Genomic DNA, 27,215 nt, shown 5'->3' on the forward strand with positions numbered 1-27,215 from the left:
TGGACTTACGGCACGACAAATGTACAGCAGTTTTCGTGTGTATACTTGCACGTGAGACGAATCATGAAGCAGGTTCATTTCTAGCCGCCTCACAGGCCGCCGTCGCCGTAAAGTGATGGTCACATGCGGGCAGCTTTCGCGAGCAGCGATATCTGCAGCTACTTAAAGATTTACCTTGCACAGCACTCTCAACCTCCGAACCTCAAAGACATCTCCGACACTACACGAAGCACCCCCGCGCAGCAACATACCACCATCATGAAGCGAAACAGAAGCTACCAAGACGATGAAGACGAGTACGAGCCACCCACCAAGAAAACCACCAGGAAGACTACCAAGAAAACACCCAAGAAAGCCCCCTCACTTCGTGTCACTCGATTGATGAAGGTGGATGCAAGCCGTCGTGCTGTTTTTGAGACCGTGGAGCTGCTGGAGAATATCCTCGAACAATTGCCCCCTCGTGAGATTATCGTGTGCGAGAGGGTGTGCAAGCAGGTGAGTGTGGGCGACGAGCAGGAGTATTTGGCTGGTACTGATTGGAGGCTGTAGTTTCAACGGGTCATCAAGTCTTCCTTGAAGATGCAGCGGATACTTTTCAGGACCGTTGACGATGTTGGTGAGAAATGGACTGTGCGTGAGGAGTTCTCGCTGGAAGGCGATATCACGGGCCTGTATCACTTCGAGCCTGCGCCAACTTCTCAGAAGCATCAGGACGGGACCTCAACGACTTACCGGGCGTGCCGACTGAATACCACTTTCTTCGAGCACAGTTTTTCTGATGTTGACCAACCGAACAAAATACCGAATGCCGCGCAGGTACACGTCACAGGTAGCACCACAGTCAATTTCAGACCCGAGATCAGTCACATCCTCATGGACATGGTGAGGGGCAAGTCAGGATCTTGGGGTGACATGTATATCACATCTCCCCCATGTCAGCAAGTTCGCATCAGCGTGAGAATAAAGTTCAGTCCGACGCAGTCCTGCCAAGTCGTTAAGAACATCATTGCGTCCTCTGGTATCACGCTTGGCGAACTCGCAAGTCAACTGTCGGCCAGTACTGGGAGAGATGACTTTGGGCTGGGCAATTCCAGGCAACAGATGACCCGGCGCTCTGGTTGGAACCTATGGCTCGACTGCTCGGGCGGAAGTCTGAAAGACTACGTCGCCTCCGTGAAGTCAAAGACTGGCCGCGATACGGGGATAGTATCTGGACCCCACGGGCCCTGGTTGAAGCTCGACGGCGTAGTCCTCCCCACTGAGGAGGAGAGAGAAGCAGTGCGAGGTCGAGCGAGCGAGTCGGAAGTGTAGGATGGAGGTTCCTGACAGTAACTCCAAATTACAAACCTTTGTCAGATGCTCTGAGCCATCATCTGGGTCTGATACTGCTTACAAGTCGAGGAATGTATGTAGCAGTAGCAGAGGAAGGTGTATACCTTGACATAAGGACGCGATGTTTCATGGCTGCGCACAGACTGCCGACAGCCGAGAACAGTTCAACCTTCTGCCTTGCTTTCTCTTCATAGGTTACTTCTTATACTGACCGTCACACATTGGCAGCAGAATCATCTGACTCGTCAGCTCCCGGAATGCCCTGGTCATTGCCATACATGCCGGAAAACAGCATCTCCAGCTGAGCTACGGGAGGGTCACAAAGGGCGGTGCATTGGTTTCCCGCTCAAACCACGGACAGAACGGCGAACAGCAAAATTGAATGTAGACTATGCATGGAACCCTCGTCAAAACTGCTGCGCAGAGTCATATGGTGAGATGCACAGCAAGCTCCAGCGACACAGCGCGATGTGGTGAAGCACAAGAATTGGCCAATGAGACGTACAATTTCGCCTCAATCCCCATCAGACTTCTCATAGCAGCGTCTTCCATTGTTTGCTGACCTACACCCACGTGCCCAAAGAACGATACGTTCACCCAAAAAGAAGACTCTCCGGCGAAGCCGCTGTCCGTTCCGGTGGAGCCGAAAGTCTCCCCAGCAGGTGTTCGATACGACAACACTTGCATCTCACAATGCATCCGACAAGTGCACCCGACGTACTCAAGACATGATGGCCTTGCGGTGAAGTGACATTGTACTCGCAGATCTAAGCTCCGCCAGCCACCTTCTCGGCTGCGGTCCAGAAGATTCACTTGGCAGTGTTGACCCGCAGCAGACTAGGCTGGAACTGTCCGAGCCAAGCGACCAGCAAACTCATTCTGTTACTCTGCGTCCCGAATCTGTGGGTGCGGTGCAGATGTGGCACCTGCTCGCATGACGTCCGAGGACAAGCGTGTCCCTTGCAAAACCGACGTCACACGACTATGCGCATTGCTGGAGAGTCAAGCTTTGGTGTCCGCACGACATGTAGGTGCATTGGAGTCGGTCTACTCCTCATTCCAATACCTCAATGCTGTTATCTTATACACCAGACGGGACTTCACTGTGGCCGCTTGCTACCCACGACCACTCTCTTCCTGCAATGTATCCCCGTACAAGTCCCAGTAACCTGCTGATCACAGCAATTCTGCTCGGGCTGAGCGTGTGTTCACCTACGAAGAGAGATGTCACCATCTCGAACGCACAGTCTGCGTATGAAGTTCTCCAACAATGGTATGATGAGAGTGCCGGGACATGGAAGACCACAGGCTGGTGGGGAAGTGCCAGCTGCACCGATGTGATCGGTCGACTAGCGGCGCTAGATGGAAGCAAGAAGGATGAGATCACATCTGTTCTGTCCAATACCTTCACGAAGGCGAATGGAGGCCACTTTCTGAACAGGTTGGTAGCGGACTTTGGTGTTATGATCACGACTGATGTGAAAGTAGCTATTACGATGACAATGGCTGGTGGGCTCTGGCATGGATACAAGCATATGATTTGACCCGGGATTCGAAGTATCTGGACATGGCTGAGACGGTCTACGATGACATGTATAAAGTCTTCGGCAAGACGAGCTGTAGCCAGAACAGCGGAGGTGTTGGAGGCATCTGGTGGGATAGGATGCAAACCTATGTCAATGCAATCCCGAACGGACTCTTCCTCAGTCTCGCTGCTCATCTCGCCACCCGTGTCGAAGGTGACCGCAAGGATGGATATGTGGACACGGCCAAGAAGCAATGGAACTGGTTCAAAAATACCGCAATGTTCAACGATCGAGGCACCATCAACGACGGTCTCATCAATGGCTGTCAAAGCAACGAGGAATACCAAGAGACCGTCTGGTCCTACAATCAAGGTGTAGCAGTAGGCGGTCTCGCTGAACTCGCCACAGCAACAGGCGATCCTTCCTACATCACATCAGCCCGCGGCATTGCAGATGCCGCCATCGCTGAGCTTGCCCCCAACGGCATCCTTGTCGATATCTGTGAACACAACTCGAGCTGCAATGGCGATCAGACACAGTTCAAAGGAGTCTTTGTGCGGAATCTAATCAAGCTGCAGAAAGCTAGTCCTCAGCCATTGGCGAAGTATGCAGACTTCTTGCATAGTAACGCAAACTCCATATGGTCGAAGAACAGAAATGAGGCAGGACAGTTGAGCTTGCAGTGGGGTGGACCTTTCATGAATCCAGCAAATGCTTCTACGCATAGTTCGGCGCTTGACTGCTTGGTAGCGTCGCTTTCGACGTAGCAGGCTATTCGAGGCTAGCTTCATATGCTTCAATGGAGCAAGTAAGGCAAAACAATTCTCACTGAGCTTTGAGCGCTGCATGAAGATACGTCGTGGACCCTTGAAGCGAAGATCTGCGACGCGGAACAAAAGAGATGTACCAGGTTGTCTCGAATGGAGTCAAAGAGCGACAAGCTTGGCAAGATTCTTTTGGTTGCTAACACAACCTTGATAGGTACAGACGGTCGTTGCAATCTTTTCACGGTAACCGATAATGGCCCCTTGGTAGAATCCGCAACCTCACTTAGTTGTTGCGGTGGTGGCTGTGGTGATCGTCCAGGTGCTTGGAGTCGAGGTAGGCGTGGGCGTTATCGATCTTCTCATTGTCGTGGAAGTGTACAATGAGACAACACTCATGATTGAACAGTTTTCCTGCAGAAAGTTAGCCCTTGTCATTATTCACCGTGGGCACAGCTTCTTACCCTTCTTGGACTTGCCACTGAGGACAAGCTCCACCGATGCCCATGGGGACGAGTCACCTCCAATCACCTGCTGGACTTGGGTCTTCATCGAATCCCAATCCGCCCACTCGAACTGGCCGAAGAAATCGTCGGCCACGGCTTTGTGGTTGTGATGAGTGTTTTTGGACTCATGGTCGTGACCCATTACCTCCACCTTCACGTTGGGGTCGAGGTGATCCATGAAGCCTCCGTGGTCTCCGCCGTCTGCTTCGATCTTTTGGAACATGGTCGTAATCTTGCTGCGCCAGCATGAGCGTGCTCTTGACAATGCTTGACAGTGCCTGACAGTGACAAGCTCAGGCAAGGTAACGATCACCCAGCTTAATCGTCTAGATCGCTCTGGCTCTACTAGATCACGGTATTTCGTGCTGTCTTTCCTGTCGCAGGCTACTCTAGCTGAGACCCGACCAATTGAATGCAGCTGGACGCGCGTTCTCTGTCTGTGACTTGTGTGACTACCACAAATGTGATCTGCGTGTTTGCCGCGGGCCTTGTTGTTGTAAGAAAAGATCGTATTTCGGGGTTAGCTCCAGAAAATGGGCTGCGCTACGACGCAGCTCTTGCCGCTTTCGGCAAGTCCAAGATTTCCCCTAACAGTATAGTGACTGATACTGGCATTTCCAAGGTTATGCCAACGAAGTTCAATGCAGTGTCTTCTATTGCTTGCATCGGGACCAAAGCTGTTTGCACTCAACGATAGCTCCATTTTCACTTGAGCTTCTCTGAGCTTGTGTCGTGCCAAGAAGAGCTTATGTTATGCTCGGGAGTCTTAGAACGGAGGACATAACGCACATGCTTGAAAGCGTGGAGCTTGTCATGTTCACCATGAGCCCCATTTACCTGACTGTCGGGAGACACGACTTTGGAAAAGGGAATGTCTCAACATTGAGACTGTCGTTCGAACCGCTTGCCATCTACGCTGGCGGAACCGAAGCCATCGAATCGATCAAAGTGCAGCCTTCCGATATGAGCCTACTCTTCCGCAGAGGAAGCGAGAATGGGTCAAAGCCAGAGTCCGACTCTCTACATTGGCGGACCACGACCGGGATACCCCTTCAAAAGATGCTTCAATTTGCAGGATATCCGGAGCATGTAGTAGCAGCCCACCTCGACTTCTATCGCGGAACGGTATGTGCCAACATGGGGCCCCACCGTGCAGCAGGCCACCCTACCGTGGGTGCTTGACCACGGATGGAACTCCTATCGAGTACAGCTTCAGTTTCGGGATGGACGCTATAGTCATGCCAGAGGTTCGCTACTCTGTAGATCCAGATGCCACGGGACAAGGTGACGGTCTTGCACATATTGATCGTGTGATGGCTATTTTATCACGGCTAGATCACCCAGGAATCGACTTTGCGTGGATGACAACCTTGGAAGAGTTTTCCAGACTACCGAATGACTGTTGCAGGCCAATGGGGGACATCCTCTCCCAAGTCGGCCACAGATTGTGATTGATGTTGGGGTTTGATCCGAGTCGTGACTTGAGCGCACTAACAGCTAAAGCCTACTTCCTACCGGACCTATTGGCAGCAGCTCATGGGCAGACGAGATGGAGGGTGGTCCGAAATGCCGTTCTCCGCCTCGCCGCAATGAGCTCACCGATCCACGGAGAGAGCGTGAGATCTCAGCTCCACGAAATCGACGAAGAGATCAATCGGCATCCCGAAGATGTGGAAGAAGATGCCCGCTACTTGGCTATCGACCTTGTGACGCCGCAGAAAGTCAGGGTCAAGATCTATATTCGAGTTCCCGGCCACACCTTCGGAGATGTGTGGAACTTCTTTACCCTTGGTTTTCTCCCTCGTCCATACTGACCCTCGGCTCGCTCCCGAGAGTATGAATTTCTGGTATAGTCGCCTCCTAGTATCCGGGATGCAGGCTTGGACGCAGTATGCCGCTGTCGTGTCTAGATGCCTCGCACCGGGCGGGTGGGTTGAGATGCATGATTTCAGTACATTTGAGCTCTTCTACATTGGTCACGACGAGGCTGCCCCGGCTGCTGAGAACTGAGCTCAGTTTCGTCAGCGAGTCTTGGCGGAGCATATGCAGCTGGATCTTGGTACGTTTCAGCATATGAATCGAATTCTCAGCGATGCCGGGATGGTCGAGAGCGGAATACGGGAACTGCGACTTTCCTGGGATGCGGATGGCGAGTAGGGGGAGGGTAACCTTTTTGCTACGCAAGAGAGAGAGAGGCTATAGTTGCGGCAATAGAAGAGATCGCTAGTAAACTCTACGATGTTGCGGATTTGGAAGCGACGAAGGAGGAGTTACTAAGTGACATTCGGTGGAGTCTTCGATCTGAAAAGGACAAATATCTACCTTTCTACATCGTGACTGCGAGGAAGGATGCTCGCGAGTAGATGAACCCGTTTTTTGCTACCGACATCTATCAGTCATTGCATCATGGAAAATCATAAACATTCATGAAGCCGAAGTCCAGCGTCTCGACAAGGTCACCGCCCAACATGGATGAAGGCCCCTTAGCCATTCGATACCGGAGGATCCGTCAGTGGTAGAACGCATGCAAGAGCGGCGATTGCGACTGTGTGGACGACACTGCAGGCTGCGAGAACACATCGTCTAGCATCTTCCCTCACCACAAGCATCACCTTCCACCCTTCTTTGTCAAGGCTCAGCTGCTCCCCTGTTCGCGCACGCTCGACCATAATCCAACACCTTCGACACGTGTGCCAGCTCCAACACAACATCATGCCTCCATGCCCCTCCGAAGGGCCCCCAACTCCACCCAAACGCTCTTCAGCAAAATGACAAGCAAACTCTTCCTCAACATAACGCAAGGCCGCGGCGACGTCCTCACCTTCCCACACACAGTCATGCCACAGTACGGGTCCCACGTCTCCGTCGATGAAGTCGGGACCTACGGCTGTCGCACGTGCGTATGTGTTTACTTTCCTCTCAGCGAGGGCAGATGCTTCGTTGCGCATGTGGATGCTCATATGGAGATGAGCTTGGGGAGTCCGTCGGGATCTGGTGCGTTTCTCTGTAATGGTGTGGCGGCGGGGGATGCGCTTAAGGATGAGGTTAAGGAGAAGCTGGCCGCGGCTCTTCATGGTCATCATGAAAGTCTTCAGAATCCGGAAAACAAGGCGAAGGCGATCGTCATCTGCCCCTACCAAAAGATCGAAGGCCAACCCAGCACGGGATCCTACATGGTCGACGCAGTTTGTGACTTCTTCAGCCTAGACAAAGCCACCATGAAAACGCAAGATGCGCATGGTTTCATCGTCAAACCCGTCTCCGGCGATGTCCAGCTCTTGCGCTGGGGTGGGGACGGCAAGGCGAGAGCTTCAGACGGAGACTTTGATTCCAAGGATCTGAGTGGGAATTTTCCGGAGGAGGTGCCGGGCAAGTATGGATGGGCAGGTCTGGATCATACTAACGAGAGAGAGTGGAGTGCGTTGTGGTCGAGGGGGAGGTGGGTGCGGGTTGATCCGGCGAAAGCGATTGGGCCTGGGCCTGGGCCTGGGCCTGGGTGCTGATGGAGAGGTGATGTGTGGTGTGGGAAGTGGAGGTTGCGTGAATCGAAGTTGTCTGCAGGGAACAACTCAGCCTTTGGACAATGATCCTTCCATTTGCCTTACTTCTTACGCTTTCAGCGCTGACATGGCCGAATACGGGTTGGGGGTCCACTTTCATCGGGGCAACCCCACAAAATCTTCCATTTCTCCTGTTGGCCGCGCGGGCGTATTCGCAACATCGCTGCCACCGGTCCTCCGCACTCGCAATGCTGTCTCTCGTCCGCTTTGTCCTGGTGCACTGGCTTCAGTGGTTGAGTCATGCTCACCAGCCATCCTGGAGATCAGAGTGGCTTTGGCCTTGGCATCCTTCAGCCTGTCGTCAAAGTCGCTCACCGCATCTTCATTGTTTTCTGTCGACAAGTCGTTCGGATCGCTCAACGCAGCCAGTCGTTCCACATGCTTCCTCAATCTCGCGTTGCCACTTGGTGCCTGCAGTGGTGGCAGGTTGGTAGTGCCGTTTGCTGTTGCTGGAGTGTCGCTGGAGATGGTCGCAGGCAATCGGGCCTCCCATAGCACAGCCTTGCCATGCAGCTTACCCATCTCGACGAACTTCTCGAACCCCTTTTCGAGTCCGAAAGTTCTGCCCTCGATCCTGCCGCTTCGGGAGCCATCGGCCACACCCAGGTGGTAGCCTTCGCGGTAGTACTGGTCTTCGAGATGGAGGACATGTCCGAAGAGCTCTTCGTGCCCATCATCAGCCTGCATTCTGATGAGGATCTTGTTGGTGGAAATGTCGACTCTTGTTCAATACTTGATGGCGATTTGATGAGTCAGCCAGCCATCCAGGATGTGGCGGGGAATGGTTCGGGTTCCCGCGAATTGAGTCATTGGAGGTGGAGGGGCTGGGTGGCTGGCAGCCGGTGATTTTCAGGCACAAAGCCCCAGCGCGTGCTCGACAGTCACAGCTTGAGATCCAACATCTGAAGCACGCGACGCTCCCAGCAGCGGCGAACACCTTGCTGGACAGGAATCCCCATGGTCGCTCATCCGATCCTGCCCGAGGAGGGCAAGAAGAATGTCCTCATCACTTCGGCATTGCCATATGTCAACAATGTTCCACATCTCGGCAACATCATTGGGTCGGTCTTGTCAGCGGACGTTTTCTCGAGGTATTGCAAGGCGAGAGGGCATCCTACGCTGTATATCTGTGGCACGGACGAGTATGGCACTGCGACGGAGACGAAGGCCATAGAAGAGGTGAGCATGTCCGGAGTCTCGACAGTAGCTTGAAACACTGCCATGTCATGAGGATGCGCCTCGCGAGAGATCTGGCCGAGGCACTGATCGGCGAGCTTGATGTAGCTAACACCCATTCTATAGCGCGTCACGCCCCAACAGCTCTGCGACAAGTACAACAAACTCCACAGAGAAGTCTATGACTGGTTCGAGATCGACTTTGACCACTTCGGCCGAACACCCACACAACAGCAGACCGACATCGCCCAAGACATCTTCACCAAGCTTCACAAGAACAAGTTCCTGGAAGAGCGGACCACAGTACAGCCCTACTGCACCAAGCACAACGGCTTCCTCGCAGATCGATTCGTGGAGGGAACATGTCCTCTGTGCAACTACGAAGACGCACGAGGAGACCAGTGCGACAAGTGTGGACATCTCCTCGATCCTCTAGACCTCAAGAACCCACGATGTAAGCTGGATGGTGAGACACCTGAAGCCAGAGAGACCAAGCACGTCTTCCTGCTTCTGGACACGCTGCAAGAGCAGGTTGCAGCATGGTCGAAGAAGAGCAACGAGAAGGGCGTGTGGAGCGACAACGGTATCAACATCACAAATGCCTGGATCAAGGAGGGTCTGAAGCCAAGAGGTATCACAAGAGATCTGAAGTGGGGAACAGCAGTACCACTGCAGGGATACGATGATAAGGTGCTGTATGTGTGGTTTGATGCTTGCATTGGTTACGTCTCAATCACCGCGAACTACACGGATCAGTGGGAGAAGTGGTGGAGAAATCCGGACAACGTCGAGCTGTATCAGTTCATGGGCAAGGACAATGTGCCGTTCCATACGGTCGTCTTCCCTTGCTCGCAGCTCGGCACGGGCGATAAGTGGACTATGCTCAACACCCTTAGCACAACCGAGTACCTCAACTATGAGCGCGGCAAGTTCAGTAAGAGTCGGGGTGTTGGTGTGTTTGGCACAAGTGCGAAGGAGACTGGCATTGCGGCGGATGTCTGGCGGTATTTCCTGCTGCTGAGAAGACCCGAAACGAGCGACACTGAGTTTGAGTGGGGTGGCTTTATCGCTGCGAACAACAACGAGGTATGTATCACATGAGTTCATGAAGCTGCGGAGCTTTTGCCTTGTGACGCTCGACCACTGCTAACATATTCTTTAGCTCGTCGCCAACTTCGGCAACTTCGTCAACCGCGTGCTCAAGTTCGTCAACTCCGCCAACTACGACTCGGTCGTACCTGCCTGGTCACAATCAGGATTGGATGCAGAGGTCGAGAAGGCTCTCAATCAGCACATCAAGGACACCAACGAGAAGCTGGCCGAGTACCGCAAAGAGTTCGATGCCGTCCATCTCAAAGCTGCATTGGCCTGCGCCCGCGAGATCTCCTCCCTGGGCAACCTCCTACTTCAAAGCAACAAGATCGACAACAACCTGTTCAACAACGAGCGTGCACGATGCGATGCGGTCGTTAACCTCGCAGTGAACCATGTCCATCTCCTGGCTTCAGTCATTGCACCATACCTCCCAGCCACATCACGCGCAATCCTCGAGCAGCTCCAAGCTGAGCTCCTGATTATCCCCGACGAATGGCAAGCCCAGAGCATCCCAGCTTCCCACAAGATCGGCAAAGCCCAACATCTCTTCAAGAACATCAAGCCAGAAAAGGAAGCCGAGTGGAAGGAGATGTTCGGTGGTAGCGAATTGAAAAAGGCCAAAGAAGAAGAGGCTAAGAAGAAGGCGGCGAGGAAGGCAGAGAAGGACAAGAAGAAGGCTAAGAAGGCTGCCGAGAGGGCGGGTCAAGCAGTCGAAAGCTCAGAGAAGGATGGTGCCGAGAAGCCTTCCGCTGGTGATGCGGTTGAAGAGGTCACAGAGGGTGTGAAACAGGCTGCATTGCAGACTAGTTAGAGTTGCTGCATCTCGAGTAGAAAGCGAGGCGTCGCGGTGCTAGAAGGCGGTTGGCGCTCTTACAATAGGGCATTGGTATGATGATATGATGGCTCAGAAGCCTTCACATGATGATCACGACCCGACCTCCTTTCTTGGATCCTGCCAACCTCAACAGTCAGTTCTGATACCATGTCGCAGATGTCGTATGAATTCGTTCGAGCTGGTGAGGTGGTATCGCGACGGGCGTGAGAGAGGAGAGTTCACAACGACATGAAGTACGAGAACGTATCTGTTAGATTTGACGATGGCTAGCAGGCTCTTGCTCCGTTCAAAAAGGACGTATCACTGGGCGATGAAGCTAGCCTGATGGCAGCTTTGTCGATGGCATGGAAGTTGTAGGACCATGCAATGCTCGAATTTCTGTTCCAGGCTGACGCGATCAGGCAGTCGAACTATACACGATACACGCAGGAGCTTTAAGAAAAACATACCGTCAACGACGGTCGTCTTGCCTTTTGCTTCCAACGCTGACTCGACGCAGGTGTTGTATCTGACAAAAGGATCTTGTATCTCATGGCCAAGCACGACGCCGTGACGATATGTAAGGTCGAGTCTGCGGCGTCGATGCGATCGGCTCGAAAGACAAGAAATCCCCGGTTACCTATGAAACCTGCGAGGAAAGAGCAAAGAGGTGGGAAAAGAAAAGTCCCGCTAATAAGGTAGCGGAGAAATAGCAAAGGCTCTACTCAAATCACCGAAGTGACAGAGGTGTTGCATACGAGTGCAGATGGTAGCTAAAGCTCTACTCAAATCGCCGAAGTGGTAGAGGTAATTGCATACAAGTGCAGAAGATGAATGTGCAAACCCAATGCACCCTTTAGCACTCACCCGCTAGTGTGTTACAGTGATTAATGCATAATGCAAGTGATATTTTTTTGACTATAACCCTTGGCAAAACCGACTTTCACATGTCAGCCACCTGTAGCAGCTCTCGCGCTAAGGGCTGCGCCACGAACAAACGCTACAGTACAACGGCTGCTGAGATAAATTCGTCGCGGGGCATAACAATCTTCTTGTCCAATCTGGCTAACCAGAAGACTGACTTCGCTACGACCGCACACTTCGACATAACTACCGCCGTACACCATCCCCCAACTTGCTTGATTCCCAGACTCTGTGCAGCAACGTGAGAGTACACCGGCCGCTAATCTTTCACGAATCGTATATCTATTAATTCGGCACAAGTTGACGCGCTATACCCTCGACTTCAATAGCCGGACCTCGGTACTTAGCTACATGCCAGCGTGTCAAAGCGACAGGCTACGCTTCGATAGGGAGTCGAAGCGCTCGGCGACAATCACTTTTGTCACCAGCCCTCGGTCCTTCCTCTAGCCAGAATTGCTACACTATCATCGTGAATATCCAATGCCCGATGAAATCGACATGGCTGCTCACACTTCTCTGTGCATCGACTAGGTACGGGAATAAAGGACTTTTCGCCACTCCAGCAGCGGCGCACGATTCCCGACAAGGCATCGCATCGTCTTGGTCCAACGACGAAGATTGTCCCTCCGAGTACGCACGCACTGGTCGTATGAAAAGGCTGCCTGCATGCTGTGCCGTACAGTACTGCTACTGTCTCAGGCTGGAACACTTTGACGGCTGTGGATGGCATCGGTGCTGTTGGGAAGTAAGCTTGCCTTCAAAGTCCTTTGCCATGGTCCTACGCCGGAAGCTACTGCTGTTTCTCATCATGACCAATGATTGCGAAACAGCCATCCATGTGGTCCATCCCCGGCGAGTGTCTGGCCCCCGTTGTCGTTCAGTGCGAACAGTCACCGAGTGCAACACGGATTGCTGCAGGTATGCACAACATTGCGGTACATCAGCTGAGACCTGATTTATACATCTCAAGTGCTTGAGCATGGTATAGAAAGACTTTTAGCGAGCACTTTCCGCCGACACAGCTCAAGGAGCCTCAACTCAGCAATTGCATTTGCCAGTAGCCTCCCAGCTGTCAGCCTTTGTACATTCCCATACCTCTGTTTTCATCTGTCCCAGCAACAATGCAGCCATTCAAAGCACTCCTCAATTTTTTACTGTCCTCCATCTGCCTCATGGTCAAAGCAACTCCAACTCCAGTCCCAGCGAAAGACTCCTTCGTCATGCCGCGCGACGAGTCTGACCACAACCTCATCGTCGACACCTACTGGGGCCCCGATTGCCAAGAAGAGAACAGACGAACCAACAGCTCCTTCGCGATTCCCCTCAATCTCTTGCACAATGACCGCTGTATTGACGTCTTCGAAGTTGGGTCCGTGTACTTTGAGGAAAATTGTCAGTTCTAAGTAGCCTCTTCCCGAGCGGCGATCATCGTCCGAAGCCGACTGCCATTTCCTCTGGCGTACTGATGTTGAGCGCAGGTCATATGTGTGCCATGGACGCCTACACAGGCTGGGGCTGTCAGGGGAAACGGATCTGGACTCTTTGGCCGGAGGAGTCGTGGCCGAGGTGCACCAACTTGTTATTCGCGAGTTTGAATATTCGTTGCGGGAGTAAGTGGTCGGACTGTCCGGATACGAGGTGACCGGGGGAGGGCCCAGAAGGAATTCAGAACTCGGGGACAAGATGGAAGGGAGTGAGAATTTCTGTTGGTTCGAAGTAGTCTGATCATGGAGGCTGCGGCTGGTTTGGCGAACCAGCATGTTTGTACTTGATATGTACCAATTCATCATCATACCGAGGTCTTTCGCTCGGTTCACAAATCCTTTGCACGGCACACGAAGGGACTTCGGCTCGAACGGAAGGCAAAGACCTGCACTTTCCAAGCAAGAACCCTGTCCGCCCCACTAGCGTGCGGTCGATGAATGCAAAGCAAGCAATTTCGAGAAGACACAAACAATCTTTGCACAAGGACCCTTCTACTTCCACCACAATTAGTGCAAGCAAACATTCCGAAACCAACATACCTAGCTCCGAGCTGCATCTCCAATCACAACTACCAACATCAACGTCAGCACCTGCCCGCCACCATGTCCCAAGTCCAAACGGTCTCCGAGACCGAAACCGAGCCTACACTCAAAGTTACACCAGAGTATCAATACCCCTCCACCGACCACACCAAGCGCGCCGTCGAGTCCAAGATCAAGCTCGCCCCAAACGAGACGCTCACCGCCCACCTCTTGACCCACATCAACTCACCAACCTCAACCTGGGAAACTCTCTCCACCCTCATGCGCGACCCGGCCTACGAGGAAGATGGCCTCTGTCCCGCATCTGACCTCATTGCCGCAATCGAGGCGAGCTTCGAAGTCTTTAGCGCTGCTCAGGCCGAGCTGACCAAAGTCTGGGATCCAAAATCGGAGTTCAAGCTCAAGAAGACCCCGACACAGCTGCATTTGAAGTCGCTGCAGTACGAGAGGTTTGTGAAGCCCAAGTTGGAAAAGGGAAAGGGAAAGGATGAGGTGGAGTTGAGTAAGAGGGAGTTGAGGGGTTGGATTATGGAATTGATTGGTGCAAAGGATGATGTACTGGAGGACTTGGCGAAGTGGAGGAAGGCTTATGGAGGGGTGTGAGGAGTTGGAAAAGAGTGGCAAACGGGAAGCACTTGGGGAATAGGATGGGTGGGACATTGTAAGGGCTATCGGAGGCACCGACATGGCGAATTTGGTGGTCTGTGCACTGGCATGTGAAAGTCACCAGGATTTAGGTATGGCCTTAACACACACCGTATAGGGGCCCGGAAGATTACATTAACGTTATCTGCTGGAACTATAAGAAATGCTAGAAAACAGACTTTTGAAGCACTGCTCCACTCGCTTCGCGTGCTCCATGTGTTCAAGTGGATCGTTGAAGGTCCAGAGACCAACTTCGAAGCTAGGAAATATAGATCCAGGCGGAAAGCTTCTGTGTGGTGGCACCATTGGAAGCCGCTAAAATGCTGATTGGAAAGGTGCTGATGAGTGGAGAGCGCACGATGCGTCGTGATTCGAGTGATGCAGGGTAGGTGTGCGAGAAGACATGTCCACGCGCAAGGTAGCATTACAAGCTTTCGCCTCGAGATCGACACCTACTTTGATGGGTGATTGGAAGCCATTGATGTAAAAAGCGAATTTGTAGTGCGTAGAAGCTTCAACCTCTGGTGGGGTGCTTCCTCCGGAGGCTTCGCGCGCATCCTGCGACGGCGATTTGAGTATCAGCCTTGGATGGGAACATCAACGGAGGATCTCGTCTAGTGGCCACAGCAAGACGTCGTGAGGTGTCGTGGTCGGTCGCAAAGCAGGCCGCTGCTCATCCATGTCGCTTCTCGCAGCCGGGGCGACAGTCAGAGGCCAAGCAGATCTCCTGACCACGGTATGTCAAAGCCAGCTTCTCGATCGGCTTGCTCTCCTCGCGCTCACGACGTTCGCGATACTCCTCTCGAACCTGCAAGACAGTTCTGAAGTGGCGAACAACCATGTCACAATCACCTTCGAGCGCGAAAGTCTTGAGGTTCCTGAATTGACCAAGTAGATCACTTGACAGTCTGTGGAAGCCTTTGTACTACGAGATCGTCAGTGTCAGGCCGCAAAATGAATTCAGTCATTTGTACTTACCTTCTTGATGTTGTTGTATCCTTGGTACTTGTCAAAGTGATTCTGATTGACAGAGTGCAAGAACCGCTTTCTGGCCGACGTCTCTGGTCCACACCTCGTAGTTCAATGCAACCTGCTGGAAGTTCTTGCCAAAATTCTTCATATTCAGAGTCTTGGTGAAGCCGACGAACTCATAGAGGTTGTCAAAGTGGAAGCGGTTGGCACCATAGAAGATTGGTCCAGCCTCGTTGCGAATTTGCTTGTTCACCAGAAGAAGCGCGATAGCTGTTTCCAGTGGGTAGGATCGAAGGAGAGGAGATTGGTGTTGGCTGAAGGCGAAGTCCTCACTGCGATAACCCCAAGATGAAGTTCGTGCATCGCTCTTGATGTCTCGGGTCTGAGTGAACACGTACTTCTTCTTTGGCCCATTGGTATCCTCCTTGGAGTCAGCGATGCGGATTCCTGACTTAGCATATTGAAGAACCAGTTTGTATATCTCGTTCCTCATCTCGGCGGGTAGACGTAGAAGATATGTTGGTGCAGTCCTGGCTGAACTCGCGGCAGAAAGTGGCAAGACTGGGATGATCGTAGCTCTGCCGGTTGCCCCATCGACGAGCACAGAGTAGCCTTGATGTGTGAGCTGCTTCGTTATGGCAACTTGAGGGGGATCGATCGTGTCCACTCTCGGATGGACTCTCTGCCTGCGTAGTAAGGCCTTGAACTGATATTCCAGTGCACGTGGTGGGAGAAGTTTGCGCAAGACGCACATGGCTTCGTCAGTAGAGGTGACGTCGCAAAAGATGGTGCCCGAAGGATCCTCTCGCCAGACCTTGAACGGTAGATCGTACTGGCAGAGCGTGTCCTTCAGCTGCTCGGAAGGGGTCTGATCGTAGTATCCGGCGTCACGACGGTGCACAAGGGCAGCGGCAACTTTGACACCCCAGTATGGGAAGAGGACTCCAATCTGTCGCTCAATGTCAGTCTCAGCCACTCCAATCTAGATCAAACAGATTGATCTTGAGCACTCACCTTGTATAGTAGCTCGTGGACTGCAATGGGGCGGTGTACGCAGATCAGCGCGATGATGGTTGCGGCCTCGAAAGATAGGTTGGGATGACTCTGGTGTCCGGCACTCTCCGCGATGCGCGAGTAGACGAGGTCTTCGGCAGTGGAGAGAGCTTCTTCCTTGCCGTGAACAACATCGAATTCATGTCGGACACCGTAAGCATGGTTGGTCGTTCGTACGCCCCCCGTCGTCATCCTGGACGGTGGTAACCGCAGTGATCCTGTCGACGGTGTCGCCATGAGCTTCTGCTGTGATTGCGTAGTGCGCGCCCAGATGGTTGTCGCGACGTTACTGAGTTCTCGGCAGTGTCAAGTGGCAATGCGAAGGAGGAATTGAGTTGTGTGATCGCGGTCAGGTAGAAACAATCGAGGGGAAAGAACCACGCGGCTCTCGAGGAACCTTCCAAGACTTTTAGCAAGCGTCGTGGAAGTACCCAAGCGGGAATGAAGGCAGCGAAGCGAGAGTTGACTCGGAGGCTTGACGTTGCTCGAAGCGGTGTTAACCCGCGGCGTGGCCCCGCAATGTGAGATGACACACGTGTTTGACGCAGTCGCTCACGGGCGATGAACAGTGTCATCGGAACCTGTTACTTATAACCGCACGTGCCGAGCGCTCGTACACAGATTCATGTTGAGAGGGACACGTTAGCAAGCACTGCCGCGTTCAAGCAAACGATATTGACGGGCAACATGGACACTAAATACATGAGAATCAGTACGCCGTCTATCTAACAGCTCTTCTAACAGCTGTACCCCGTCTCTTGAACCGCAGGCCCAAACCACGATGTCACGTAGATAGCCCAGCGGGGGCTTGGCGTTTCACATGACAATTCAGAATGGAAGGCAAGACTTTGAAGATCGTTTGACTATGGATTCTGCGATCTGACTACTGTCTCATGGGAGCGATACATCATACGTCTGCATATGGCCAGTGACTACGCAGGCGTCGAGTCAGCTTCAGCTGAAAGTGGCGGCCTAGCTACCTGCTTCTCAGTCGCTCCTACGCAAGCATATGCCTTCGGCTTTCGGAGAAACCAAGATTCAATTGGCGACCTGGCCAGCCCGTCTCATCAATCATGTGCCTGATACATATGTAGTCTGCAGTCGAGCGAGACATTTGCAGCGACCGCGACCGAAGCTATCCGGACTTTGGCGCGCCCAGATAGCTTGCAGAGGTGAGAGCTAGCTTTGACATGAGAAAGTCCCGCCCGATTGCTTCGATGTCTCAGTTCCCCGGTAGGCACCAACGGGCGCAGCTGTATCATGCACTACTGATCGTGTGATTTTTCGCACGCTTCTGGCTGACAGGATGCGTTCTTGCAGACATCTTGACCTTGATAAGTGAATTACAGCTCCTGGTAATTCTTACGCGCTGCTAAAGCCGGCTTGAGGTACTGGAGGACTCCTTCGCAGATGCTTTCAAGATGGAAAGCCTTGAGGTTCGTGAAGGTCCTCTCCAGGTGCTTGCGAAGTTGCGGCAGACCCTTGAACTACATGATGTCAGCATGGTACTAAGTCCCAAGCGATTTACGTCTGACTCACATCGTCGACCTTCTCCCAGCCCTTGTATCTCTGGAAAGTTGTCTCTCGGAGTTTCATGGACAAGTGCTCAAGCAGCTCGAGTTTGCCAAGCTCGCGAATGGCTTTGAGAGCGTGCGTTCGCTGTTGAGTTTCGTATGTGAAGTCCACCTTGCGAATATGCCCGGCATCGTTCTTGATGGTAGAGAGGAATGTGGATAGCTCCTTGAGGTTGTCGAAATGGAATCGATTGCAACCATAGAAGATACCAGAAGCCTCAACGCGGATCTCTGGACTGACCCGGAGAATGGCTACCGCGGTTCCGAAAGGGTAGGATCGTAGCCCTGGGACTTGTTCTGGTTGCTGTCGGTTGTTGAGGTATTGATTCATTTGCAGGATCCATGGGTAGGACGGTACGTGCGCATCTTTATCGCGGGTCCTGGTGTGTATGTACTTGATGCTGCTGCCAGGATGGTGATTTCTGTTCTCGTTCATGATGTTGATGCCTGATACTGGGTAGACAAGGACGAGCTCGTAGATGCGGTTCCTCAGCTCGGGTGGAAGCTTCATGAAGACCTTTGGCGGGATAGCGCGGGATGTAGTGACGGCAGACGTAGAGTTCTGAGCCGACACGGCCGGCTGAGTGGATGGCACTGCAGTAATCATGGCTCTGGGGGCATTTGTAGAAGGAGCGCCAAGCAAGTTGACTGCGCGACCCAGCAGCATCCGCAGAGCGCAGAAGGCGGCATCTGCAGAAGTCACTGAACATATCGCGGAAGACTCCCAGTCTTCAGTGGCGACATTGAACGGAGGGTCGTAGTAGAAGAGGGCAGCCTTCAAGCCGTGGGCAGTAGGATTGACAAACCCCATTCGCGGATAGAGCGGACCCGTTATAGCGGCGTTACCCCAAAATGGGAACAGGAGCGTGATCTATTTGTGTGTTAGCAATTAATATCATATATTTACAAGCTGCACGAGTATCCTCGGCGCCTTGACTCACCCTCATCAGCAGTTTCTCCATTGGTGCGGTGCCTCCGAGGCTGACCAGAGCGATCAGTACGCAAGCCTCGAATGGGATATTTGGTCGCGTATTCTCGTCCTTGTTCGCTGCGACTGGTTCGATAAGTAGCTTATTGCGAGTGATCTCATCGATACCGTCCAGTGCACCACATTGAAGCAGCAACAGGTCTGGGGCGACAAGATGTGATGGCCACGCCATTGTGTATGCGGAAGGTTGGAAGGCGAGACTGCGGCGGTAATATGCGAGGGGACTCGTTGCCGGTAAGAAGTTGCTGCTGTGATCGAGATCTGTAGAAGGTAGGAGAAAGTGCTTGCCTCAAGTATAGAGTCGAAGACAAGAAATCAAGCGGCTTAAGAAGTTCGACGTCAAGAACACCTTCGTACTTGTGTGACTAGCGTGACTAGTGCCGCCGGCCCTCGTGCACATGGGCCTGAAAAGAGCCAATTGAGTCCGAAGTCGGTGTCACTGGCGTTGCACGAGGCGGCGGTGGGAAGTGACGTGATTCCGCGAGCGGAGAGGACACGAATGTGCCAGGGAGCGGTTCACGAGCAGCGGGTTCCAAGGGCTGGTGACAAAGTACATTGCCGGCTGAGGTCTCGACTTCACTTCTGAAAATGCCGTCCAACGGCGCATAACCAAAGGCTCGACGCGCTACAAGCTCAAAGGTATCGGCACGGCTTTACTGCTGAGCTATACGCCAGCGCGTTTAAGCAAAGGCCTTTGCTTCAATAATGAGTCGAAGCGCTCAGCGGCAACCAACTTTGTCACCTGGTCTCGTTCGGGTTGAGTAGCGACACATCGCCGCGAAGCGGCGCAACGGCCGTACAGCACGAGGCTGGAGGTCGGCTGTACAGACTCAGCAAGCATTGTCGCGTGACAGCAAACACAGTCGACACGATCGTGTCTGTAATCTTGATGCGACTAGCTCGAAAGATCAGGGACTGCCCAGTTCGCTCACCAATGCTGTAGGTTACTTATCGATACTGCTTGCGAACGTCTCGTTCCTGCCACACCTCGAGGCATAGCTTAGTCCTGTATCACCGCCCCATCTACTGCCCCCAACACCAAACGCCTCAAACACTAGTGCTCCACCACACTTCGGTCCTCTGCCCTCACAGCCTAACACTAGCTCCAATGCTCCTCCCCTTGAACCATATCTCCTCATACCACCTCCCCAATTTGACACCCACCGTCGCCTCGGCCCTGAGCTTCAGCGTGCCTCCGAGCGCCCTCTTGATCGCGCCATACCCGACACTCCCTAGACTCCAATCGACCGGCAGCCTTGGCGTAAGGAAGCCCTCCTCATCTGGCGTCTCAGACACTGGCGGAACACCGAAAGGTTCGTCGTAGAAGATGAGGCCAGCAGGATCGTCCTTGTAGTACGCCGTAGCGTTAACCCACTCGATGAAGAGCGTCGAATGCCGAAGAGGCGATAGTAGGAGGAAGGTAGCCGTGGAGGTAATGAGATGCATTGTTGCGTCCTCGATGAAGTGACCCTCGTCCTTGCCATCTCCGCCCCCGCCGAGGGCTGGCGCAGCGACTTCGATCGGGAAGTGGGATAGGGCACGGCCGAGGGTAGGATTTCCCGGGAAGGACTTCTCATGCATTTGGATCGTGATAGTCGTGTTCCAGCGTGAGATATATTGAGAGATAAGTTCCCGGCCGATAGCCTTCGCTCCTGGTCCACCAAGGGTCAGGGGATCGTAGATTGCTTCCACCTCGAGGAAGGAGTTGTTGCCGGTCGTGATCTCGAGGTTTCGGGCCGTGGCGTGAGCGATGAGGGATCCATTCTTCAGGACGTGAATATCGACGTATGGGATGCTGGCGGAGTAAGGTGTTGGGTTCGTGATATTGATCTTAGCAGCAAGGTGTAGGGATGTCTCTGTTGTATTCAGGATCTTTAGGTCGACCAGTTTAGGGTGGACGGAATCTGTGATATTGCCAAGACCTTTGCCTGGAGGGTCAGCAGGGTGCTTGCCGGGAGGGAAAGGAGAAGAATGTGAGGGCGCTACACAAAATGTCTTAGCAATCTATCTACAAAAGCTATCCGACTTGCAGCCAATGCTCGACCGTTTTCAGGTCTGAGAGCTGACTTGGTAGGGATGGCGACGTACGCTTGATGGGGACTTCGCCTTCTGCTGGGATCTTCCTGGCTGTGAACTCGCCCAGTGCTGTGTCGACACTCACATCGACTTCTGCTTGTATCTTCATAAGGACGGTCTTGCCACCGAAGAGGAGAGCTTGGATCACGTCGGTGAAGACATCTTGATCTTCGATCTCGAGAGGTGCATCCTGAACGTGGCTTTCAACCATGAGAAGTGGGCCATCTTCTTTTGATGAGTCGATTCGGGTGCTGTTGGCGTCCTGCCACTTTGTGAGATCTAGCCGACCAAGCTTCTTGCCCTTGTAGAACACATCGGCATCGGCGCGAACACGGGCCACCGAGATGTTGAAGTTCATCTCTTCCGGCAGGGAGACCATAGCACGGACGTTCGCACTTAGACGAGGATTCGACCCCGGGGTGTCTGGCTCTGCCCAAGGATCTGGCAAGCTGAAGTGTGTGTCTGTCAACGAGAATTTCTTGATCAGATGTCCGAAAGTACGTCCAGGAAGTGGCACCGGCACAGTGATGTCGCCCAAGAGGCCCGTCACCCAGCTAGGTGTGTCCAGCGGTGGTGAATCAGAGCCGCGCACATACACAGTCGTCTCCTTGCCACGGATGTACGATCCAAGCAGATTGTCCAGTGGCGACTTCGTCGTTCCAGGGCAGTCCTTGGTCAGGACTGAAGGCAATTGTCGAACAGTACCGGTGACATTCACTTCGACCTTCGAATTCGGGTGGATGTCAATCTCATGCGTGAGGGCGTCTGCGACCATGATCAGGTCGTCACTTTTTTCGCAATTGTCCACAAGAATCCCGAATCCGAGAGGAGGCACAGTGAACTCCACCGGGTAATCATTCTTCACCTTCAAGCTCACATCTGCTGCCATGCCCTTTCCAGACGAGATATCAATTTCTCGGACGTTCAACTTCCCGATCTTGTACTCCGGGATAGTAGGTATATCGTCGTTCGCGAAGAGCGTCTCTTGCTGTATCATCTGCTTTCCCAGGCTGATCAGTCCACTCTTGAGTGGGACGTGTGCTTTCCCAAGCACTCTTAGCTGACCCAGTCGTCCATCGATCCAGTCATTTGCGATCCTTCTAATCCCATCAACATCACCAGGTTCGAGGTCCGTCAACAAGTCGACATGTGTGATATGCCCATCCCGGATATACACTTTAATCGGCGGCACATGCGCAGTGCCCAGTACCACATTCCCATACTCCGGCAACGATACCTCCACATCTGCGTTGCCTGTCTCCGCCTCTGTCGCGATGAATGTGCAGAACCTCCCAATGTCTCGTACTGACTTCTTCTCCACTCTGCTGGAGTCCATCTTGAAGTTGCCTTGTATCCTCGCGCGTACTCCGGTCTCAATGAAGGAATCAATTGATAGGCTCGTTGGTTCAAAGACAATTGCTTGCTGCGCATACTGCTCCACGGCGCTGGGCGCAACAAAGGCGAAGATTATGATCAAGGCGGCGGCGATGCATAGTCCCAGCAGAGCCAGTAGACTTGGCCATCTCCATTTCGCGCCATTGCCAGACTTCAGTGTCCGCAGCAATGACTCTGCTGACGTTTCGCGATGTGGCTGGCTCTGGTCGTTGTGCTGTACTCCCTCTTCTCTCGCCAGCAAAGGTGAGGATTCTGTCGCTGCATTGTCTTCCAAGTCTCTGTCCTGGTGCTCCTCATCTTGCTGCCTATGCTCGGGCTCGCCCCCGGCGGCCATGGTTGATGTGATCTTTGTCGTATCCGGCTTATCGGTCGACTACGTCAGCCGTACTTCCATATCACAATGCCGTGTCCAAGATGTCGTTTCGCAGGATGTGTTGCAAGGTGTGAAAGGTCAGGTGACGACAACAGTACCTGGGCAGCGTGGGCTTCGCCTCGTTCTCGCCATGTGATCCAATCGTGCCTTCCCCCGCATCCGCTTTTGGCTAGCGTAGATCTGCACGTGGAGTGGAGCTGACCACAGCTTTGGGACAACAGTCATGCAGGTCCAGACAACCTTTTGATGTGAAAGTGCAGTCGTACAGCTCAGCGCCCACACTCGCTGCCAAGCTGCTCTTGAGCTCCCAATCTCTGTACCCGATCCTGCCCAGTATGGAAGCGCTCCGTGCATCTGCACGACTTCTGCGAGCGGTCAGCAAGCGCTGCTACTCCGTAGCTCCGTCGACCTCGTCAACACCAGCGACATCACCATTCTCACCACGACACCTGCTATCGATTAGCGACCTCTCCTCGCAAGAACTCACGGCTCTCGTCCGCAATGCCGCATCCTACAAGGCCTCTACCAAGTCAGGTAGTCTCCCAGAACACCTCAGAAACAAGCTGGCAGCACAAACAGTCGCGATGATGTTCACCAAACGCTCCACCAGGACCCGTGTGTCGTCCGAGGGAGCCATCAACATGCTGGGTGGTCACCCAATGTTCCTCGGTTCGCAGGACATTCAGCTCGGTGTGAACGAGTCCCTTTATGATACGAGTGTGGTAATCAGCAGCATGGTCTCTGGCATGGTTGCGAGAGTTAATGCCCATGATGATGTTGCGAACCTGGCAAAGCATTCGCAAGTCCCCGTCATCAACGCTCTCTCCGATCTCTACCACCCACTTCAGACGATCGCCGACTTTCAAACCCTCCTCGAAGCATTCCCAACTACGCAGACATCCTCCAGCACATCTAGCCTCGGATTAGAAGGCCTCAAGATCGCATGGATCGGCGATGCCAACAACGTCCTTTTCGACCTAGCAATCGGTGCCGCAAAGTTGGGAGTGGAAGTCGCAGTAGCAACACCGAAGGGCTACGAGATCCCTGATTTCATGCGCGATATCATCAAGAGCGCCTCGCCAACCTTCAAGCTCACCGAGACGAATGTTCCTGACGAGGCGGTGAAGAATGCGGATATTCTGGTGACGGACACCTGGGTTAGCATGGGTCAGGAAGAGGAGGCGAAGAAGAGGATGAAGGCGTTTGAGGGCTTTCAGATCACGAAAGAGATGGCTCAGCGTGGTGGTGCGAAGGAAGGCTGGAAGTTCATGCATTGCTTGCCGAGACATCCTGAGGAGGTGGCCGATGAGGTGTTCTACAGCCCAGCCAGCCTCGTCTTCCAGGAAGCTGAGAACCGTCTGTGGGCCGCGTTGAGTGCTTTTGAGGCATTCTTCGTCAACAAGGGCAGACTCTGAGCTGGCAGGGCAAGAAAGTAGATACTGCTAGTGTGAGTTCGTGAAGCGAAGGACGACCATCTGGACATCACAGATGGCAAGCTGTGCTCGAGTTGCCTCCCGGGGCACATGCTGGAGCACAGCCTCTGTTCAGCACGTTGCATGTCTTCGACACCGTTGCTGCCTTCGCATCGCTTATCTGCAGGTATCGTTACACGGCATTTTGTGGCTGTGGCTATGCCGCCATCACCCTCTCTCAGCTCATTAGCATGGCTTTCATTTTCAACCTCGCTCAGCCCATTCTTTTGTCCTTTGTCGACTGAATTTTGCAGCGTTAACACCATGGCAGAACTCGTGGGCATCGCTGCAGCAGGGGCCGGCTTTGCATCTCTCATCCTCCAACTTGGCGAATCCGCAGCGCAGCTTAAGAAGCTTGGCGACGACTACAAGGGCGCACCCGATACACTTCGAAATACTGCATTCATGGTTGAAACTATGCAACAGCTGCTACAGCTAATCAAAGATGACCAAGAAGAGCAAGATGGAACCAGAGGCTCAGATCTTCTTGATCGGTGCATTGACATGTGCCGACAGAGTCTCCGACACATGTCGCGCGTAATGACGAAGCTGGAGGAGACTATGCAGCGTTCGACGTGGAGAGGCAAGCTCCGGACTGCTTTTGACGATAAGCAGCTTGAGCAGTTATGTACGGAGCTCAACCGGGCAACGAATGTGCTTGTCTTTGGTTATCAGTATTTTGTTCAGTAAGTGCTCTATCAGGCTCTGCACTCGTCTGACCTTGACATCATCTGACGTACACACCCAGGGAACAACAGAGGCGTGAGCGCGAACGTGATCGGGAGATTGTACTTCAGCAGATCGCGTTACTTCCTGGACTTATACTACCTCAACAGCACCGTGACTTATGCCGTACGACTACTGAGTGCTTTGCATCGACAAGTGATGTTAAGACCGCCAGCACCACCTCGCGGATTCTATCCACCAACACTGATGACCACAGATGGCGTGGTGCAAGGCAGTGCAGTAGACGCAAAGCTCCTTATCGGACAAGATGGACTGTCCATGTGCGACCCTGGCTCGTCGCCTGGTCGTGGAATATCTCGATGAGGTACTCCCAGGTTGGCTGGAACTTACACTATCGTACGGATCACCTTGTGGCGGATGACTCGCCCGTGTTCTACTTTGCAGAGCGAGGCGATCTGGCAGCGGTCCAGAAATTGTTCAATGGCGGCATGGCCAGGCCGAATACATACCGCAATAGGTATGGATATGGCGAGAGTCTTTTGGAGGTGAGTAGCAGTGCCCTGGTTTCCTATCTTTTGCACTCATCATGTACAGGTGGCTATTCAATCCGAAAGTGTGGACCTCTGTAGGTACATTTGGGGCCGACTAGAAAACGACGAGCATGCATGGAAGCTCTTGTCATGGAAGGCCGGAGTTCCTCCCAGATATACGGACCTTTGCCGTCTTCTGTTCGACGGCGCTGATCTTGAGGTAGATCTTCGCGATGGCGAGTACTGGAGGGCTCTCATGCACCTGATCGCTGTCGAACCACATACTTGTCAACAGTTCACACAAGAACAACTTCGGCATATTTGCATCAAGTTTGGGTTCGACTGGACCTGTGTCCATCTTTGGACTCCGCGGCAGACGTCTTTCAAAGACTTCATGCGGTCATTTGGCTGGGACGAGCTCGACGACGACTTCACATCTTACCGAACGGCATCTGGAGGAACGTGGTTGCACGAGTTGTTCGACAAATCCTTTATCAATCACGAATGGAAGTGGGCACAGATACAAGGCTTTGTGCGTGCCCTCATCCAAGCTGGTATCGATGTCAACGTCCAGGACGACGACGGGAATACCTGCCTCCGCATTATGTTGTGCAACGCCCCTGGACTATCTCCTGACAGCCGAAGATTGATACTGGTTCAAGGTGCGCTCACTTGGTGGGTTGACGCTTTGCGTGACACCGGTTTCTTGCTCGAAGCCTATGGGAAAATCGAGGCCAGTCTGGAAGGGTCTATACACGATCCGACGTCGCGCAAATGTTTCTCGTTCGAGGATCGCAACCTTCTATATCGAGTTCGTTTCGGGCCAGCGGTTAGTGACTGGACCTTCTCTGTTCATCGAATTCACAGAATACCGGTGTACGAGCTCTGTGTCCCTCCAGGTGGCTGGACTACTTGTCTCTCCGATCGTGTTCCATCGCAGATCTGCTGGCAACCAAGTTCCGAGGATGTATCGAGTGAGTACTGGCATCGCAAGGCAGTTGTGAGACTTGTTGGTCCGTATGCCAGTAGAGCCGAGGCTCCAGTATCTCGTACCACGCTCGACGATGCTTGTCACCTTACGCAATTGTTGCGTCCAAAGTATTGGCCTATGAGCTGCCAGCGGAGCCATAGTCAGCCTCCTCTCGACCGCTGCGCAAGACACGATAAGATTGCCGATTACGACTCTGCGGCCAGATCTGATATGACACGGGTTTATTCAGGTCTGCACTGGTGTGACATGGGTCTTGGCATTGGGATTCGACGCGGGATATATCCTGAGGGGCTTTCGGGACGTTTGGGGGATCTTGATCTGCGTGCGTGCTTGAGACCCAATCATGCTGAGATATCAGCCAGACTATCAGACGTGATTCACAAAAGCATGCAGATCCATCGCCAGGCGTACATAACCAGAAGAAACGCGGAACACACTTTGCGACGCTTAGATCGAGGAAGGCAGTGAGCGATGAGTGAGGTAGACAATGATCGAGGGTGTTGCATCTGAAATTGTGGAGTTGGCACACCGGTGACAAACTTTGGTGGCCATAGCTTTCGATGTACGCTCGCGTTGCTTATCGCGCAATCGTGGCTATTGAGTAGATTCCTGTCCCACTGTGACTACAGTCATCAGTCTGGGGTAGATCAAGGTCATCCTTCAGGGAGATCTTAAAGATAGTCATGACCAGACGATCATGGCCCTCTTGTCATGCCTCCCAGAATATAGTCTCCA

General features: G+C 53.1%; 14 protein-coding genes across 14 annotated transcripts; 9 read left to right on the forward strand and 5 right to left on the reverse strand.

The window, feature by feature from the left end:
• Window positions 1-123: 123 nt before the first annotated feature.
• On the forward strand, window positions 124-1,311 carry CLAFUR5_13659 (uncharacterized protein; the record flags this gene model as incomplete). Its single annotated transcript, XM_047912807.1, has 2 exons — window positions 124-495; window positions 550-1,311. The coding sequence occupies 2 exons, from the start codon at window positions 124-126 to the stop codon at window positions 1,309-1,311; spliced, it is 1,134 nt and encodes a 377-aa protein (XP_047768511.1).
• A 1,091-nt stretch (window positions 1,312-2,402) lies between these two features.
• On the forward strand, window positions 2,403-3,625 carry CLAFUR5_13660 (Mannan endo-1,6-alpha-mannosidase DFG5; the record flags this gene model as incomplete). The annotated part of the gene is made up of 2 exons (XM_047912808.1): window positions 2,403-2,773; window positions 2,821-3,625. The coding sequence occupies 2 exons, from the start codon at window positions 2,403-2,405 to the stop codon at window positions 3,623-3,625; spliced, it is 1,176 nt and encodes a 391-aa protein (XP_047769056.1).
• Window positions 3,626-3,908: 283 nt separating this feature from the next.
• On the reverse strand, window positions 3,909-4,351 carry CLAFUR5_13661 (uncharacterized protein; the record flags this gene model as incomplete). The annotated part of the gene is made up of 2 exons (XM_047912809.1): window positions 3,909-4,036; window positions 4,087-4,351. 2 exons carry the CDS (start codon window positions 4,349-4,351, stop codon window positions 3,909-3,911), a joined length of 393 nt encoding a protein of 130 aa, XP_047769057.1.
• A 1,366-nt stretch (window positions 4,352-5,717) lies between these two features.
• CLAFUR5_13662 (uncharacterized protein) lies at window positions 5,718-6,138 on the forward strand (the record flags this gene model as incomplete). Its single annotated transcript, XM_047912810.1, has 2 exons — window positions 5,718-5,897; window positions 6,007-6,138. 2 exons carry the CDS (start codon window positions 5,718-5,720, stop codon window positions 6,136-6,138), a joined length of 312 nt encoding a protein of 103 aa, XP_047768606.1.
• A 710-nt stretch (window positions 6,139-6,848) lies between these two features.
• Window positions 6,849-7,631, forward strand: CLAFUR5_13663 (uncharacterized protein; the record flags this gene model as incomplete). Its single annotated transcript, XM_047912811.1, has 1 exon — window positions 6,849-7,631. The coding sequence occupies one exon, from the start codon at window positions 6,849-6,851 to the stop codon at window positions 7,629-7,631; it is 783 nt and encodes a 260-aa protein (XP_047768607.1).
• A 153-nt stretch (window positions 7,632-7,784) lies between these two features.
• On the reverse strand, window positions 7,785-8,375 carry CLAFUR5_13664 (uncharacterized protein; the record flags this gene model as incomplete). The annotated part of the gene is made up of 1 exon (XM_047912812.1): window positions 7,785-8,375. One exon carries the CDS (start codon window positions 8,373-8,375, stop codon window positions 7,785-7,787), a length of 591 nt encoding a protein of 196 aa, XP_047768604.1.
• A 270-nt stretch (window positions 8,376-8,645) lies between these two features.
• On the forward strand, window positions 8,646-10,770 carry CLAFUR5_13665 (putative methionine--tRNA ligase, cytoplasmic; the record flags this gene model as incomplete). The annotated part of the gene is made up of 3 exons (XM_047912813.1): window positions 8,646-8,867; window positions 8,991-9,950; window positions 10,027-10,770. 3 exons carry the CDS (start codon window positions 8,646-8,648, stop codon window positions 10,768-10,770), a joined length of 1,926 nt encoding a protein of 641 aa, XP_047768605.1.
• Window positions 10,771-12,818: 2,048 nt separating this feature from the next.
• Window positions 12,819-13,100, forward strand: CLAFUR5_13666 (uncharacterized protein; the record flags this gene model as incomplete). Its single annotated transcript, XM_047912814.1, has 1 exon — window positions 12,819-13,100. One exon carries the CDS (start codon window positions 12,819-12,821, stop codon window positions 13,098-13,100), a length of 282 nt encoding a protein of 93 aa, XP_047768602.1.
• Window positions 13,101-13,784: 684 nt separating this feature from the next.
• On the forward strand, window positions 13,785-14,327 carry CLAFUR5_13667 (uncharacterized protein; the record flags this gene model as incomplete). The annotated part of the gene is made up of 1 exon (XM_047912815.1): window positions 13,785-14,327. One exon carries the CDS (start codon window positions 13,785-13,787, stop codon window positions 14,325-14,327), a length of 543 nt encoding a protein of 180 aa, XP_047768603.1.
• Window positions 14,328-15,042: 715 nt separating this feature from the next.
• Window positions 15,043-16,631, reverse strand: CLAFUR5_13668 (uncharacterized protein; the record flags this gene model as incomplete). The annotated part of the gene is made up of 4 exons (XM_047912816.1): window positions 15,043-15,294; window positions 15,348-15,389; window positions 15,442-16,290; window positions 16,356-16,631. 4 exons carry the CDS (start codon window positions 16,629-16,631, stop codon window positions 15,043-15,045), a joined length of 1,419 nt encoding a protein of 472 aa, XP_047769058.1.
• Window positions 16,632-17,737: 1,106 nt separating this feature from the next.
• CLAFUR5_13669 (uncharacterized protein) lies at window positions 17,738-19,128 on the reverse strand (the record flags this gene model as incomplete). The annotated part of the gene is made up of 3 exons (XM_047912817.1): window positions 17,738-17,881; window positions 17,934-18,839; window positions 18,910-19,128. 3 exons carry the CDS (start codon window positions 19,126-19,128, stop codon window positions 17,738-17,740), a joined length of 1,269 nt encoding a protein of 422 aa, XP_047768955.1.
• A 914-nt stretch (window positions 19,129-20,042) lies between these two features.
• Window positions 20,043-22,761, reverse strand: CLAFUR5_13670 (uncharacterized protein; the record flags this gene model as incomplete). Its single annotated transcript, XM_047912818.1, has 2 exons — window positions 20,043-20,938; window positions 21,045-22,761. The coding sequence occupies 2 exons, from the start codon at window positions 22,759-22,761 to the stop codon at window positions 20,043-20,045; spliced, it is 2,613 nt and encodes an 870-aa protein (XP_047768965.1).
• A 374-nt stretch (window positions 22,762-23,135) lies between these two features.
• On the forward strand, window positions 23,136-24,215 carry CLAFUR5_13671 (Ornithine carbamoyltransferase, mitochondrial; the record flags this gene model as incomplete). The annotated part of the gene is made up of 1 exon (XM_047912819.1): window positions 23,136-24,215. The coding sequence occupies one exon, from the start codon at window positions 23,136-23,138 to the stop codon at window positions 24,213-24,215; it is 1,080 nt and encodes a 359-aa protein (XP_047768964.1).
• A 108-nt stretch (window positions 24,216-24,323) lies between these two features.
• CLAFUR5_13672 (uncharacterized protein) lies at window positions 24,324-26,467 on the forward strand (the record flags this gene model as incomplete). The annotated part of the gene is made up of 4 exons (XM_047912820.1): window positions 24,324-24,958; window positions 25,021-25,504; window positions 25,554-26,300; window positions 26,357-26,467. 4 exons carry the CDS (start codon window positions 24,324-24,326, stop codon window positions 26,465-26,467), a joined length of 1,977 nt encoding a protein of 658 aa, XP_047768967.1.
• Window positions 26,468-27,215: the final 748 nt, after the last annotated feature.

The sequence above is a fragment of the Fulvia fulva genome, chromosome 12, assembly GCF_020509005.1.
Source record: "Fulvia fulva chromosome 12, complete sequence".
Lineage (NCBI taxonomy): Eukaryota > Fungi > Ascomycota > Dothideomycetes > Mycosphaerellales > Mycosphaerellaceae > Fulvia > Fulvia fulva.